We start from the raw sequence: 17,534 nt of genomic DNA, 5'->3' as shown, positions 1-17,534 counted from the left end.
TGCCCAAAGCCACGTAGTTCTATGCATTTTGGTGCGGATGTTAGAACATAAGACTAAACTGTTAGCTCAGTTACCTTTCAGTTGCTGCTGATATCAAGCAAACCCACATTATTTATCCTATGAACAACCACACATTACTTCAGAACACACAAGTCATGGAAGTTAGGGATCTTTGAACACAGTCTACCCTCCTTCAGTCATTCCCTTGCCTTAACTGAAAGACCTTTGACTTGGGACCATATCTTTTGTAGCTATCTAGTGTCCAGCACAAGAGTCTTTGATCCTAGTTGTGTTCTCTGAGAGTTCTCATTACGGAACATAAGCACGAGTGTCCTTTGTAGCAACAGATCCAAGCAAGCTGTCCAGCATGAAGAGGTGACTGAAAGCAAATGAGTTACTGAGGCATAACGCCCACACACACACAAAAGGGGGCACTTCAAAACACCGTAAGATGGCCAACAACTCATATGTAACTTTCGTGCTGTATACACCACAGGTGATGCTCTCTTTCTTATGGGACAGACTCAGGTATTACATGCTGAAGTTACGAGTTTGGAGCCAAATATACATTCCTCTTCAGCACATGGTTTCCCAGAGAAACGTAATAGGGCTAACTGAGTGGGCCAGCAAGATTTGGCTCCGTGGAAGCATTGCTACCACAACGCATCCCTCATTTATGAATAAAAATAGTAGAGATGCATAGACATTCATCATTGTTTTTATTATGAAATAATGAAGAGGGATGAGTTTGAGTATTCCTCAGAATACCATTGTATTAGGTAAATCCAAACCTGGAAAGCTTAAGCCTACCAAAAAAAATAAAATGTGGTGGGATTCATTCTAAGGAACCTCATATTTTGCAAAGCTGTTTGACAAACACTTCATGAACAACATGATTTACATTATTTTTGCTTTGTTTCTGATTATTGGAAATAAAAATATATAACCCTGTATTCATGTCTTACTAGTCCTGTGGCACCTGTACTGAATCTTTGTATGAAATCATACACATGCAAGATCAAAACAGAGATAGGAAGTAGAATGTGCTTAATTATGGCAAGTGCAGCTCATATCCTCCTCCACAACACAATTTATTAGTATCTAATAGAATTGTAATGTTTCTCATTCTACATTTTTACAGCTGCATCAAAATATTAAAGTGTGAATTGCAATTAAACTCACACAGTGCTCTTAGCATAATTTCCCTTGTATTAATACTTAGCAAACCAAGTTATTGGTGTAATATTACTCTTGATACTGGTTGTCATAAAGGGATAAAGCCTCCAAATAGTAATAAAGTATATTTTACTGGAGAGAGAGCAGCAGTATAAAAAAACATTATGCTACTGGAGTTGTTAATTTCTGTGTAAGGGGGTGGGGAGAGAAAGGCTTTTGACTCTTTAAATTATAGTTTGCAGGTTAGTACACCAACTCACTTAATCTCTCTAAACAGGTAATTTACTTGCTTTCTGAAAGCACCCATGTGCAAGGAAATGCTAGTGCACTCCAGGGATGATTCTAAGATTGATTGCTTGGTTCTAGTCACCAATAACAGTATGTATTCTGCTAAGCTCTATTTTACATGTGTCTAAAATCTTCAAAGATGTGCTCTGTTTTACATGCATCTACAATCTTTAAAGATTTGAGGAAAAAACAGAAGGGTGATATTTGTTTCAGATAACTTCAATTTATGAGTGTATGGCCTGACTGATTGATGAATTTTGAAGCAGAAGGGAATTTTAATAAGCAGAAGGGCAAAACTACTATTTGCAAATGGCAATAGGTACATTAATTAAGGTTTGAGCAATTGCAGGTGTGATATGCTTATATTATCCATTAGGAAGGTGCATTATGTATTTGTCAGCTGGTCCTTAGATTTTTCACTCAGCTGTAGCTTTTTGCCATTTATAATTCAGAACAAAGCTTTGCAAGAACACACTCATGGAAGCAATTGAGAGATTTAGCGTTTGTTCATGGAGGGAAAAACAAAAAGACTAAATTAAATGCCATAAAGTAGACACAACCTTGGTAGGACTGTCCAAGCTGGACTGTTCTATAAACATGTCTGGAAGTGAAACTTAAATGACAAGGTTTAAATGGGTGCTGCTGGATTTATGAATTCACTTGGTAAAGCAAAGCATTTCATGTTTCAAGTGTTGACCCATACTGTAATCAGAAATGGGGCTGCAGTGCGGTCAACATGTTTGATCCAGAATTAAACCAGTTACTCAATTGTCAGAAGCCACGGAGACTTGACCGTGCAGGATGCAACAAAAAAAATCCCAGTGACATTGTGCAGTCTGTCATGAAAACAAGAGACCATTTTATTAAGTTAACAATAGAATCTCAGTCTCAAGGAGATGCTATAAGGTTTTGAAAGAGATCATCTTGACTTGTTTCAGGTACACTTGTGTTTTTGCTAGCATCCCATGTGCGCTACCAATAAAGGATCCCGCTCAGCTGTTGCCCTCCAATTTGCAGAGCCATTTCTGTTGGTGGGGATTTCTCTCACTTCCAGCTGAGAAGTCCCTTTGCACCGAGATTAAAGACTGGTGGGTAACAGAGGTGGATCCTCAAACTCCAGTCCATCCACAGTGCCACATAACATCACGGAGCAAGATATAAAGAAAAACTTCCAATGCTGCTGCAGGCGCCAGTCCCACCTGCCATTGCTGTTTGGTTGTTGTTTTTTTTTTAAACAGCATAGGCTTCTCTGTGACAATTACTGGTGATAGATCCTCTGATGTGGACAGGCTGAACGTGGGATTCTATCACAGCCTGCAGAATTAACACTGTTTGTAGCGTCTGGGATTTGCTGTGTCATTCATGAATTGCTGAGATAACCACATCATTGCAATGTGTCACACATTTCATATTTTTCCTCCCCTTTCCTTACCCTTCCCTTATATTTTATCTCCCAGAAGTTTAATCTCTCCTGTCTAAGCCACCAGCTACCAGAGTAGAGCTGAGCACCTGAACATGCTGAAAAGGCCATTAATTGCCAGGCAGCCTGTGATGGGAGGTCAAGCTGCTCCTTCCTCACAGCACGCTGTGGTGTTTCACCCTGCTGGGCAGCTGAGCAGCTCATTCCCCCTCCTCAAAGGGGGAATGGGAGAAAATACAATGGAAAAGGACTCAAGGGTTGAGACAAAGACAGGGAGTTCATTCACCAATTACTGTCACAGACAAAACAGACTTGACATAGGCAGATTAATATAATTTATTGCCTATCACCAGCATACCAGAGCAGTGAGAAACTAAAAGCAAACTGAGAACACCTTCCCCCATCCACCCTCTTCTATCTCCTCCCCCTGAGAGGTGCAGGGGAACAGGGAATGGGGTCAGTCCCTGACACAGCATCTCTGCCACTTATGGTCACTCTCTGCCCCTGCTCCACATGGGGTCCCTCCCACTGGATGCCATCCTTCCCAAACTGATCCTGCGTGGGCTTCCCACAGCCTCCAGCTCTTCAAGTGGTGCTCCAACATGGGTCCATACCACGGCGGTCCAACCTTCAGGAGCAGACTGCTCCAGCACATGTGGCAGCTCCCACCTGACCTCCTGCTCCTGCAGGGGCTCTCCATGGGCCGCAGCCTCCTCCAGGCCACATCCACCTGCTCCACCTGGGGCTCCTCCACGGGCTGCAGCATGGAGATCTGCTCCGTGTGGGACCCATGGGCTGCAGGGGGACAGCCTGCTCCACCAGGGGCCTCAGGGGAACTGCTGCTGCGTGCCTGGAGCACCTCCTGCCCTCCTGCTGCACTGACCTGGGGTCTGCAGGGCTGGTTCTCTCTCCTCTCTCCCAGCTGCTGTTGTGCAGCAGTTTTTTTCCCCTTCTTTAAATCCGTTCTCCCAGATGCACAACCAACATCACTCAGGTCTCAGCTCTGGCCAGCAGCAGGTCCCTTTTTGATCAGCTGGGGCTGGCTCTGATCTGCCACGGGGCAGCTGCTGGGCTCTGCACATAGAAGCCACCCCTGCAGTCCCCCTGCTACCAAACCCTTGCCACGTGAACCCAATACATGTAGGGAGGTTTCTCTCCAACTCTCGTGCTGCTGCACCCAGTGCAATAACCACTCCTGACCACCAGCAATGGTGACATTACTTTTGCTTGCAAGGCTACGAGAGCTTGGTGGGCTGAAGACTACAGAGGCGGCATGCTGAGTCTGTATAAAAAGTGGCTAAGTTTTCAAGGGTCTAACCCAGAGACTATTTAAATTCAGTAAAAAAAGTTTCAAATGTATCCCCTAATATCTCAAGCACATCTCAAATATCTCGAGCAAATTCACCCCAGACTGTGGGGAAGTTTATTCATCTAAGTCTGGCTGAAAGTAAAATTCTCAATTCCTTCCTGTATTCCTCATGGCACATTTCCTAACAGTATAATTTCCAGGAAAATGATCAAAATATCATTAAGAAATGTCAGCACTCTCAGTCAAGCTCCTTTCAGAAATACAAGCAGTGTGCAGCAGACGTAATAAAGTCATGATTAGGAATGTCCTTTAAATCACAGGAAAGGGAGGCAGAGTGGATGTGCCCTATTCCATCTCTGAACAGGTTCTTTGCGTGACTGTGAGCAAGCACATAACTAGCAAATGCCCAGGCATAACTCAATTCTTTAATGCCTGTAAAGTTATTTGTACTTCTGCACTACCCAGCAGTAGCAATAACATCATTTTCTACCTGCACATTGGAAGCTACTGACAAGCCAACTCAGAAACATGTCACAGAAACTGCATCCTTGCTCATCCTAGCTTCAGAGCAGAGGCAAAGCAGCAGCTGAGCCAGGGAGTGCAAGAACAGAGGCTGATGTGGTCCTAATATGATATTAGCAATGGTTGCTGTTATCCCAGAGTTGGATTGGGTTTTACTCTGGGAAACAATGCATGGTGAAGCAGGGGAGAAGGACACCAGAAAAAGAATTATAATGCTGAAGAAACGGGTTCCGCATCATTTTCAGTTTCCTACAGGAGTCATTTCACATGCCTGTCCTTGCTAGCTCACCCTGAGCTCCTCGATCTCCTCCCAGCCAGGTTTCTGCTAACAAGTCCATGCACACCAAGCAAGGCAGATGCATGTGCCAGAAGTCATCCATTTGTCCCACGATCATGTTACTGTAATTAGCCACGTATCACTGGCTGCTAGGACTACATTTGAGAAGACATTCTTCATTGCTTGGTCTCCTGCAAAGAAATGGCAACAAGGTCTCTGCAGAAAGAGCGCTGAGGAAGTGAATTTGGATAACCCTAGGCATTTTATGAAGCAGTGTTTAATAGTGAAACTATTTCACAGACAAATTCTAAAAGCAATTTCGAAAAAAATTATACAGTAAGATAATCAAGTGCATCTCTGCAGGTAGCAGTAGGTTTTTGTGTTGACTGTTTCATTTTCTGAAGGAAATACAGCCCACGAGACAGCAGAAAAGGTTGAGCCCTCACGTGGCATTATTCCAAGGAGCTATTCCTGGCTCATTTCCAGAAAGGACACTCCCAGGATGGATTTTTCTATTCCAGAACAGAAGAGCTTCATTTTGGATTTCTTCAACCTTTTTAGAAACAATAGCTAACCTGTTAATTTGGCAGACTCTGCCAAATCAACTCCCCTGGGTAGACACCCCCTTTATTGTAAGGGGCTTTTTCTTAGATCCAGGTAAGATGTTAAACTTAGGATACCAATATAGATGTGAATTAAAGGAAAAAATGTGTGGAAAGTACCGAATGCATAAAGCACCTATTAAAGATGACATGGGGTTGGAGATCCTAACTGCAACCCCAGCCTAGTACCTGTGGATGGAGAGAAACAAACTTCAGTTTATCTCATGGAAACACCACCACATGCATGTTTGTATCATTAGTAAGTCAATCACAAAACAGGTACAGTAGCACTTTTTGGACAAGAAAGCTCCTGATCTTCAGGCATGGTAAAGGACGGGGTCAAACCAATCAAAGGGTTCTCTGTGAGCCTATTTCTTTCTCAAAAAACAAGCCCTGCAAATCCTAAATCCACCTATGTCTAGGTTGCCAGATTTGAAGCAGATACCAGATTGTTTTACTTCCTAAGTTTGAACCTAGCAAACAAACAAACCCAAACAAACCCAAAACCACAAGATAATACACATGGGAGCCGTGAGCTTTTCTTAAAGCTGAAATGATTCTTTCATGAAACAAAATATTGCTGTTAGCCCACTCTTGCTGTAAATATAATCAGTGCCAAAAGGTACATTGGCTTCCCTAGCCTCATTTGTCCAGCTCAGTCATAAAACAGTATAAGAAGCCAGCGCCTAGATGCCAGCTGAAACTGTGGCAAAGGCAGAGCTGGAGACCCGCTCATCCTGTTCTACCTGGTGCAAAGAGCACATAAAGGCACCCAGAAAGCATTTGACTTATAGGTAAGGTGACAGTATTTCTGAAATAAAAGATTGGAATACTTTTGTAGTGACTTTTTTAGGGTCATAAAAAAGACAAAATGCCCATTTACAAAAGATGCGTGCTGGTGTTGTTACTGCCAGCCTGCGAGGCGATAGCTACACTTGCATATTACTTATAGTGTAGGTTTATTTCCAGACACTCAGTGTTCGGGAGACATTTATCATATACCACTGAACAACTAACATCCGCTTTGAGCAGAGGAACAGCTTTAAATGTCTCTGCTTACCCAACTTTTCCTCTCTTCACTCCTCTGTTTGCAGACAGAACACTTGTTCTGCTGGACTGCTTATTCCTAACAAACACGGAACAAATTCTTCTCAGGCTTGGAAGAGAGCAACTTGTAGTTATTAAAACAGAAAGAGAAGCAAAAGAAGAAAACTGGGTCACTGATGTGTCAAAAGAAAAAAATTGCTGGGATGTTGTGAGACCAAAATAAAAAATAAAATCAAGATTGCCCCATGTTTTGTTATAGAAGAGGCAAAGAGCAAGGATCTTCAAAAGAAGGTAGATTACATTACTGTGCTATACCGTGACTCCTCTGAGCTGCCAAAGGGCTGGCAAATCCAATAGCTCATGACCAGAAATAAAGAGCAATTATAGCTGGGCAATGGAAATTTGATACCTCCAAACATATCAACTCTTATGCTGATGCCTCCCAGCAAAGAATGGAAGCTGGATTGGTGGGTTTCAAATACAAACTTATATTGTCTGTTTAATTCTGCTTTTATTTAATGCCTCTGTCTTTTAGCTGGCATTAACTTTAATGTAATATTGAAGGCTTTGCTTTTTAATAGCATCATAAGTGTAAATATAATAGTTATATAATAATAATAATAAATCAAGAATGTACTAGAGTCATTGCAGTTACTAATAATAATGTTAAGAGTGTATGATGCATCTAAAGTTCAGTACCTTAGAGAGTTAATTAAGTCCTAAGTTAATTGGCAATGATCCTATTTGTAGACAGGAAATGTAGCTGATTATCTTGTTTATACTTAAACGAGTAACTGAGGTCATAACAAGACTTTTTGGTGTATTATTGATTGATTTATAATTTCCTAATTAATTTTGATCGACTTTTCAAGTATCTTGCTTCTTGACTTAATTCTTTGCTTCTGGGGAGATGAAGCTACTGACAGGACTGCTGGTAACATAGTCAGTCTCTTTTCTCCTATGAAATGCAGTTTTTGCAACTCTGCTGTACTTTAAAGGTGTTATACTACTCCAGACAAAGCTCTTGTAGCAAAAAAACAAACCTACTTACTGTTTTCATAACATCATGCCTATCTTTACCTGGCATCTCCAATGCTCCTGTGTGTACCCTAAGACAAGTTACGTTTAATTACTCAGACGAACACTGCTACTTCATCTGGTGTATTCCTGTTAATTCTACGAATGTTACCATTTTATTGCTTCAGGAAATGATTAATTTTTAAAATTAGTTAATGGGTACATATATGAAAAACAAACCCAGGTAATGCTTTCCAGATTAGCATTATGGGGAATATAAACAATCCTTTACAAGGCAGCTTTGTTCCATCACAGCCTGTTCAGCATCTTAAACCTTTAATTGCAAGTGGCTTCTCCCCACACATTCTTATCCAACCATCCAAAAGTACATCAGCTATTACGCAGACCTTAAAAAAAAGGTATAGTGTTAAAATTCAGCTCCTGTGAAGGAACTGGACAAAAAGGACTGTTAGCTCACGGCACCTCCAGTGAATAAATGCTTTTGCTGTAGGCACATAGTATCAGATAAAATTAGCAACTCATTTACCTTGCCATGTTAGGCTAGAATATAGGCACAGAATGGTGAAGGGTGACAGCGGATGGGAATGCTTTTGACCAGGAAAGTCAGAACAGGGGTGAAGCGGGCAGCAGTCCTGCTGCTGCAGCGAGAGCTGCAGGAGCCCCCGTACTGATGCTACCAACTCATCTCCTGCAGCACAGCCCCTGGGAGACAGGTCACACGGACAGCGCTTTGTTCCCTGTAGGCTGATTTGGATAAGCTACATGTCCTCCCGGCAAGAAGGCAGATCAGCCCAGATATAATTATAGGCCAAGCGATATGCAGGAAATTCATGTTTGGCAGCGTCAGAGAATCAGAGGCGACAAATCAATTCCAGGAGAACAAAGAGTTGGAGCTGAGAAAAAGTAACGAGACTTTTTAAAAACACAAGTGCAAATTGAAATGATAGCACTTTATAAAAGGCCAAAGCAGCGCAGATACAGACATATTGCAAGTCTCCACCACTCAGGCAGCAAATGGTAAATGGTGCAAAATTGAAACTACTTTTTGGCTGTGGATACAGAGCAGTCCCAGAACAGTATAACTGCTTTCCTTCTGTCTGCCACTCTCCCCTTCACATTAAGCCTCGGTTGTTTTTCTTCCCCCACCCCTCAGCTTAAGATTTAACTGACTAAACCAGGATTCTTTTTCCCTTCCTTTCTGTTAATGGGGACGTTCTTACTTAATATTGTGACCATTTCTTTACACTGATGCAAAAACTCTTCTACTTGATTAAATTTTATTCTATTACTAGACTTTCCTACTTCCTTCAAGTCCCACTTCAGTAGCCCTTAAGGGCCACTGTTTTGTGCTGTTCTCCTTTCAGGCCATGTGATTCATAGCAAAGCATTCATTCAGTTTAATCACAGATGTTCAGTGCTGAACATTGTACCAAGCACTCTGCCCGGACCCTCCTCGTGGTCAGCTCAGTACTTGCCAACATCACCCAACTCCCCAATGATGGAAGGTGGAAGTTATCCCTTGAAAAAAAAAAACACAGCATTTTCTTTAAAAAAAATCACACCAGCTGACTTACTGCATCTGTCTCCTGCAGAGATGGCATGAGTTTCCTAGATCAAACTGCTCCCAGAGCTTGCAGCATTTTGGACATAGGCACCCCAATGCTGAAGGAGAACATCTATTCATCTATGCTGTGACTTAGTCCAGTTAGGGTTTATTAGCTGTAATGAAGCCTCAGCCTGACACAGACACATGATATGCATTTTCACTGGTGGAACTGGGAGCAGGTTTCGGCCCACACTCCCTTGGATCAGGCTTAATTTAAGTTAGTGTTGCTTCCCATACACCATTTTAAGGACGTTTGACTACCTATATTCATGAAGGCAAGCAGCTTGCAAAAGGTGGGGAACACAAACTGGGAGTGAATGACAGATACAGTGCTGGAAGAGTTTGTACACCTTCAACTCTCTGTGCCAGGCCAGCACCCTGCTATTCTCTTTGGGACAGCCTGAGCAGGGCAATGCAACAGAAGTTCCTGCTTTTATTGTTCTGTCCTGAAGTTTATGGCCTACTTCAAAAAATAAAACTAAGTTACAAAACTATTATAACACCATTTATTTCCCTGGTTGATGCTCTGTGGAGAGAAGACTGCCAGTAACGTTTCTGTGGAGTAAACATCTTTCTTTTTGCCTACTCAATGTATTCTCAATTAAAAATATATTAATAGACACGATCCTCAGCTGCACTCATTTACATAAAATGAGCGCCAAATGGTACAGAGCCTCCTGCGCCATCCTTTTCTGAACAGATATGAAATGCCTGGAGAGCACTGTAATGATCTGGTTATTTCCTATACAGCAGTGAATGCACAGTGATGCTAACCATTTCCAGTACATTGCAGTTTGCTCCTGTTTTTCTTAATCACAAATGGGACTTTAAACAAAACAAATTAAAATTCTGACGTAGTACACAACTCTTAACAAAACTAATACCCTGTTCAGAAATGCCATGCAATTTATGAGCAGTATCCTCTGGATAGCAACCAAGAGGAAACACAAAGGTCCAGATGCACAAGAAGTGGAAGCAGCCTAGCCTAAAATCATTTCTGATGTCAACCATGTAGTATTTAATAAGTGGACTGGTCACTGCTTTTTTTGAAAGGGTAGGGAAGAAAGGCATGCTTCTCAGGGTCACCTGATTTCAATCAACAAAAATGTACAGGTGAACTTCCAGTGAAGAACACGTCAACCCCAGCAGCCAGCATTTTAAGAACTGTTGCAGAAATTTCATCCTGTTCAGTCCTTTACTTGTGTTGAGGGTGAGAGGGGCAGAAGCAGCACACAATCATTCTGCCAAAAATAAGCTACCTAAAACACTGTGTAAAGAGCTCCAGTCGGCTGCATGCAATAGTCTTTACAATCAACATCACCAAAAGCCCAAACAGCCTCACCTGGACACAAGAGCTTCAGCTGCACACGCCATGCTTCCAGCTTGGGGGTGTCTGACAGCAGCTCTGATGGGGACAGGCACTTTTGAAGTGGCTCTGGCTCAAACCATGCCACATCTCAGTTTAGTTTCAACCAAAAGGAAACCCATTTACCTACCCTGGATCAGCCCTGCAGTGCAAGCCAGGACACGCAGCCTGGCCAGGCCAGAGCTGGTGTTAAACACCATCCCAAGGCCATGCAGCACAGGCGCCGGGTCCTCAGCCCCAGCTGGTTTGCTCAACCTTCGCTGCACCAGTTCTAAAGCTTCTTGCATATGTATGTGGGCAGAGAACTCAGCATGTGCATACAGGTATCCTTTTCTATACAGAGAAGTATTTCTGGGTTTTCAGGCTGGAGGTTGGAATCTTCAAGTGATTATAATTTATTTATTTTTTTTAATTAGAAAGCCCTTCTCACTCTAACATTAACTTTCCAAGTATTGTTTCATAGGTCATTTCTCCCTCTCCAGCCATGACTTTGCTAATGTCCCCACCCTTTTCTTGGCCATAGTTTGATGTTTCAATACATTTCAGCAGCTTTTGATTTCTTTGTTTTGTTTTGTTGAGGTCCCCCACCCCCAGCTTGTGAGCTCCTGATTTTGTTATCCAACCCATGCTTCCTCCTGTCCAGTGCTGTTACAGCCATGTATGTCTGCCCTCTGCAAATTAATATTACCATTGCTATGCTTCGATGCTTTGTATTTCCAGCTCCTCTGAACCTCTTACTTTAGAACACTGTTGTGCAATATTATATCAAATAAATGAGTAACCACTTCATACTGCTCTTGTATTTATGAATAACCAGAGAAATTTCTTTTTTGGCAGTGAATGAGAAATTAGATGTACTTTAAAGGCTCCTAAAATGTATTTTCAGTTGCTACCAGATGAAATCAAAGAGACAAAATTACTTTTCTCTGCTTAAATATTTCATTGATTTTTCCTAGAAGACAATTCTCCCTCCTCTCTTAATCCAAGGCACGCCTGATTATTCCTAGCTACACCGTGAGGCATACTTTATAGATCTAGACCTGTTCAGAGCATTTATAAAGAGCAGCCCACAGTAACGTTAAATGCATTTTAGTGCATATATTCTACCTGTATAGACTAGTGCTGGAACTTTATAACAAAGGAACTGAATTTGACTCTGTGCCCGACATGCTTGTCGACAAATACTGTGTCTGCAGTGCTAAATTACACCCATATTCTAGCTGCCCATGGCTTCACACAACCCGTGCACATTAATTGTTCCACCCAGAAACAAAATTGAGAGAGGCATGTGGGACTGTGGATGGAGAGGGGGACATGCTTATTGAAATTCATGTACCGCTCTGCTTGATTCCCCAAGCCACACACGGGAATGTTCAGCCATAGGCAGCTGCATCGCTGTCTCTGAGAGAGGGAAGAACTGGGGCAGAACTGTTCCACTTTGTGGTTCCCTGCTGGTCACAGCTCTTCAGACGTGTGAGGCATAAACCCAGGAACCTGGCCCGTTGGGTTTTAGTGCCTGAAAACCCAAAATAAAATGTGTATAGAACTACTGTGGTAACTGTCACAACTCCTGTGCTTAAATCAGACCCCAGAAATTTTCCACAGAAAACACAAAGCCTTACAATTTTTCACTATATAAAAGCAAAATATGTTCATACGTTCTTCCAAGAAGAGATCAAACACCTTCCCCGAGATGTGCCTAACAACCTGCCCACCATTTTAGTGACAAACTTCTTTCGTCTCTCCAAAATAGAAACAGCAAAATACAAGCGTTTTCATATCAAAAAAGCAACTTCCTACCACACAGACAGGCCACACACAATTACAGCAGCACCCAGGTATGCTGCATCTGTGCTTTGGCTCTCTACAAAGCTGCGCACAGCCCTTTGCTGGTGTCACTTCCTTAGAAGCATCGGTTATTTCAGCAGGAAGCTCTGCACAGCGGCCATCCCAACATCAGGGCAAGCTTGAAAATGAAAGCAATTTGATTTCAAAAGCCCATTTGTTAATTCTTACCAACTGGTGCAAGTCAAGACATCCTTTCCTGTTACTCCAGTGCAAAACCACTCCATTCAGAGCGCGGATATGTGTCTTACCTTGCAAATTGCAGAAGCACCCCAGACTCTGGGCTTTTTGCACCATTTGAGGCTGAAGCAAGGAAAGAGTTGCTTTTCATAGAGTTCCACCATTCATCTCTCTGAACATGACTTCTCTGCACAGTATCTGACCGAATATAGCCCACAGGGAGAAATACAAGTACAACACATTTGTTTCTGGCTAGATTGAGTTTTGCAAGTGCAGATAACTTTTTAATATTTTAAAATACATTTTGAATTACAATTATAATTAGGCAAGGAGCTTTTTTCTCTGTAATCACATGAAATGGCCCAAGCAATTTACTGTTCCAATTTTCATATTCATAGAGCAAATATTAGACCGTCCAGTTACATTATTGGACAATAGATAACGATCCTAGGTCATGCTGTGTGTTCTTTTTAAGTAGATATGTAATATGGAAGGTTAAAAAAAGTATTCTTCTAAAATTACGAGGGGGGGTTGTATATTTTTTTTAACCTGGCTGAGAATTGTAATTCTAATTAGAAAAGGAGCCAAATTATTTCTTAACATCTTCGATCCACAGCTTGTGGGACAGTACAACCCTGAGCTGAAACAACTGCACATCTTCAAAGCAGACATTTAAAAATATGAACCCATTTATGTCAGACCCCTGTGAACCCATTAGTCCAAAGCTAGAGGCATGGCACAAGACGATGCATAAGAGTATCATCTGCTAATTGAAAAAATGAAGCTAATTAAGTATATATTTGCTCAGCACAAATTAGGAAAAACCATCATTCTGCCAATCCCACCTGCCAGATCCCATTTCATTAGCAGTCATTGCAAGCATCTAGTCTTCAATAAATCATATTTTCAAGGATCCTAAAAATCCACATTTCCATACATAAGTGTGTTGCCTTGAGCTCTACATATCAGTTCTATGTTTGTACCCAACTGGATCCTGTCACACTGCACTCTTCAGGCACGCAGCTGCTTTTCTGTCTTTGGTGTTTTAAACAAAATTAAAATGAGACTTAACACTTTTAATTAGATGTTTAATTCATGCTTTTGTGAGCTATTTCCTTCCAATCTGAATTTTGTCACACAACTATAACAGTCTTTCCACTGCCAATTTTTTTTTCAAATGCTAACTCAGTGTCTCATAAAGGATGTGTAACGTACAATTTGGTAAAGAATTTGAAAGTGAAAGTATCATTTGTTAGTAAAGGAGGAACGCTTCCTAACTGTCACAATCTGTGGCTGTGAAAATATGCAATGTTCAGAACAAAACCCTCCAAAACCAAAGGAACAGTTTAAAGACGTTTCTACAGAGGATACTGCAAGGACAAAGTTTAAGGAACTAGTTGAAAGTTGAGCGGAACTTGACTCTTACAAATGACACCTAAGTGTTTTTGCTACTTCTGTGGGTTTTATTTCTAAAGAAACACAGCTAAATAATCCTCTGAAAGTAAACAAAATTGGAGTCAACTATTTGAAGAAGGCAACAGGGAGCAGCCCAGTTCTCAGAAGGATCTGTTTCCGCCTTTACTGGCATTTGGTGCGCTTACAAGTACTGCTTTCTAAATTTTTTGACAGCAGCTAAGTGCCATCCAGCCACAGTAAGGTCCCATCAAGAATGCAGCATATACATACCAGGCTAAGTCCTCCTGCTGTCAGTTACTGTTTTTAACCACTCGTGGAGGGTGAGCAGGATTTGGCCTGTCCTCAGGACCACATTGCCCACGCTGTATCTCAGCATGTGCTGCTTAGGCAGAGCTCTCTCCCTTCCTATTTCCCTGCAACCTATTACCTGATACACTGTCAGTATCACCGGCTGGCTGGCACTTTGTTGGTTCGTTCATTGCCCCATTGCACAGTGTGGGGGACATCTTTGTTGCTGCATGTCGCCATAGGAATAAACTTCACACAGGTTGTGGAAGCAACATCAACTCACATGTTTCTAGGTGCCTTTGTAAGGGCATCTGTTCATCCTTCCAAAGGCACCTGTACTATCAGCATAATGGATTGTTAATAGTGGTAAAGATCTGCTCTGTAGGCCAAGAATCCTGGTTCAGCTGCACCTGGTGCTTGTGGCCTAAAAGGAATATCCCTGCTAATCTCCTCATTCATCCTCTCACATGCATCTAGCTAACCTGGTTATCCTGCCCACAGTTTCCTGGGTGTGTTTTACCTGCACTGCCTCACTGTGCATGCTTGGGCCAGCCTCTGACTGGGCCCAGAGGCAACTCTAGGGCTTGCTGAGACCTCAACCTTGAGCTGCAGACAGCTTCTATTCAGTGATGGAGACAGTTTTTGAGGATGTTCCTGAGCTAGCTGAGTTTTTTTTTTTTTTTTAAATTGCTGATTCTGTATTGAATGCTACTGCTCAACCGTACTGCAGCCAGTAGCTTTTGGGACAGCATTTTTAGAGGTAAAATTATGAATTACTATTGCTTTGGCAACAGAACTACCCCAGCAAGAAGCAGTGTGTCTCATACCAAAGCATCCTGCCAGGACAGGAACATTCCAACTGAGCATTACATGGCCTTGACTGCTGATAAATACTGTAAAAATAACTACCAGTTGCTATTTATTAACAGGGACATTCGCAGCATAAAAAAGGTGCCATCAGACTACAAGAAGCACTGACTGGAGGAAGGAGAACCTCAGCAATGCGGCCTGGGCAGCCTGAGAACACGCAGGTTCATGCCTTGCCCGACTCCTTCCTCTCCCTGTGGCACAACAGGCCAGCCTTCACCTCAGAGGCCACGTTCTCCTTGTGTCAGCTAACACACTGGATCACGATTTGAAAACACAAGAAAAAGCCATGTAGGAATCAAACCCACAACAACTAGAGTCTGGATTTCACTCCAGGCAAGTGTGCAAAAGCCTACTCTAAGGATAATTTATTCCCTTACCTATGTACTTCAGCCAAGTTCTCACCAAAGCAAGGCCAAAACCTCAGCAGTCAGCAAGGGAGAGCCTGCAGAGCTCCTGAGCCCCTCAGCAGTGAGGCACACGGGCACGGGCCGCAACCAGCGGGTCACTGCAGCCAGGCCTCATGCACACAGGTCAACATCTCCAGGCCTGGCTTCCCCACCTGCACTCAAACCACTCCAGGCACCCCTCCCAAAGCCTGTTACCAACCAGAGGCCTAGTTAAATCACTTTAGGGGGAAATTGAAATCAAAGATTTTTTTTATTTATTTATTTTTGCATCCAGCTGAAATGGATTGTTTAGTATTACCAAAATATAGTCCTTCAAGTGGGCTTGTGGCTCCGTGGAGATGTGAAAAGACTGGGAGCAGTCTGAATGAAAGGCAATAGCTTTTTTGGGGAGGAGCAAAAGCATTTTTCTCTTTTAACGCAACTACTAATGAGATAGCAGAAGTGACTTATAAAGAAAACGTACAAACATTAGACTGCTGTGAATTATGCAGTTTGGTAAGAGATAAAATAATAATTGGCTCACCATCAAGACCAAATCCCCAAGCTGCTTGTAGGATCATGATCGGAGTGGCGTTGACTCATCTCTTTTGCATACCTCCTGGTACACAGCATTCCCAGCATACCGACAGCTGCATCCACAAACAGACTGCGAAGCCAGCAGCCACCACAACCCCGAGCAAGCAGAGGTGGCCTCTGTGCCAGCCCACCCTTACTCTGAAAGCACATTTTGTACAATCAACAGCTCTACACACCACCAACTCTCAACCATTTCTCCTTCCTTTATCTCTTCAGGTGGCACTTCCCTCCCACCCACACCTGCAAAGGATTGAGGCATTCAGTCAGCCGACTGGGATGGTTAGTGGCCAGCTGGGCATTAATTTGTTGGTAGAAGGAGGCGTTGCTAGTACTAGGGGCCCTCTCTGGCTCAGTGCCTTTAAGGAGCTGCCGTAGCAGTTCTAGGCTGCCTGATAACCTCCTTGCCACCTCCCTGGGTGGTTGTAGTAGAAGTATGGCAATTTTCTTTGGAAGGGCAGGAACCTGCAATATAATTAAATATGTCAAGTCAGTTCTGATCCAGTGTGTGGAGACCCCAGGGTAATTTGCTTCCCTTTATAAACCTGAACTTGATTTGCTTAATTTCTTTCTAGATGAACCTGAACGCTAGTTTTCAATTCTCATGGCCTCTTATTTATTATTTTTTAGACAGTTCATCCCTCCAGACACAAATCATAATTACCAGAGACCAGAGGGAAAGAGCCCAAATTCAAATGAATACATATATACATGTGTGTGTGTGCACGCGCACTTGTATATTAAGCCGCTGCCTGTCAAAGGCAGTTTAATGAAGCTGGAGGAAAGCTTTTAAATAAAGTCATGGAGAATGTCAAGCAACATGAAGCAACCTAGTTAAACACAGAAAAAACTGTCCTCCCTTTCGTTTGGCTCCTGATTTATGTCAAGCTGAAATAAATGATAATAACACAAGGTTATTAGAGTTCTCTATGATATAAATACGAAGCATATGCATTTAGAAACTTTAACACTATAAAACACAGATGGAAGCACACCATCCATAAGTTCCAAACCATCTCATTTAAAACACACACAAAGAACACCAAAAAGAGATAGCATGAGAAAAAAAGACGAAAGTCTCAGAACACTTTCAGAAGCACAATTTTCTCTAACAGGGATATTAGCACAAAATTGTTTGAAGGGAGAGACTGGCTGCCGTACAAAAATGCCAATATCATGTTTAATTTTCATCAAACCTTAAGAAAAACCTCCTACACGTATATTAGTTTTACAGTTGTAAAAAGGCATAACCCCAGCAGGGTGCAGAAACATGCTGCAAAGGAGCATGAACCACCTCAGGAGCC

General features: G+C 42.3%; 1 protein-coding gene across 3 annotated transcripts in view; it reads right to left on the bottom strand.

Moving 5' to 3' along the window:
* The window catches only part of AFF2 (ALF transcription elongation factor 2), a 366,650-nt gene extending 350,418 nt beyond the window's left edge, over positions 1-16,232 (bottom strand). The window contains exon 1 of one of the 3 annotated variants that reach the window (XM_080553964.1): positions 16,181-16,232. In XM_080553964.1, coding sequence (XP_080410090.1) covers positions 16,181-16,217 — 37 coding nt within the window. In that variant the 5' untranslated portion in view covers positions 16,218-16,232. Of the gene's footprint in view, positions 1-12,747; positions 12,873-16,180 lie in introns of those variants that run through there. The other 2 variants (XM_080553958.1, XM_080553963.1) reach the window with 2 other exon arrangements.
* Between the last annotated feature and the right edge of the window lie 1,302 nt (positions 16,233-17,534).

Source organism: Anser brachyrhynchus (genome assembly GCF_964034855.1).
Source record: "Anser brachyrhynchus genome assembly, chromosome: 13".
In the NCBI taxonomy this organism is placed as follows: Eukaryota; Metazoa; Chordata; class Aves; order Anseriformes; family Anatidae; genus Anser; species Anser brachyrhynchus.
This window is presented reverse-complemented; position numbering and strand designations above follow the sequence as displayed.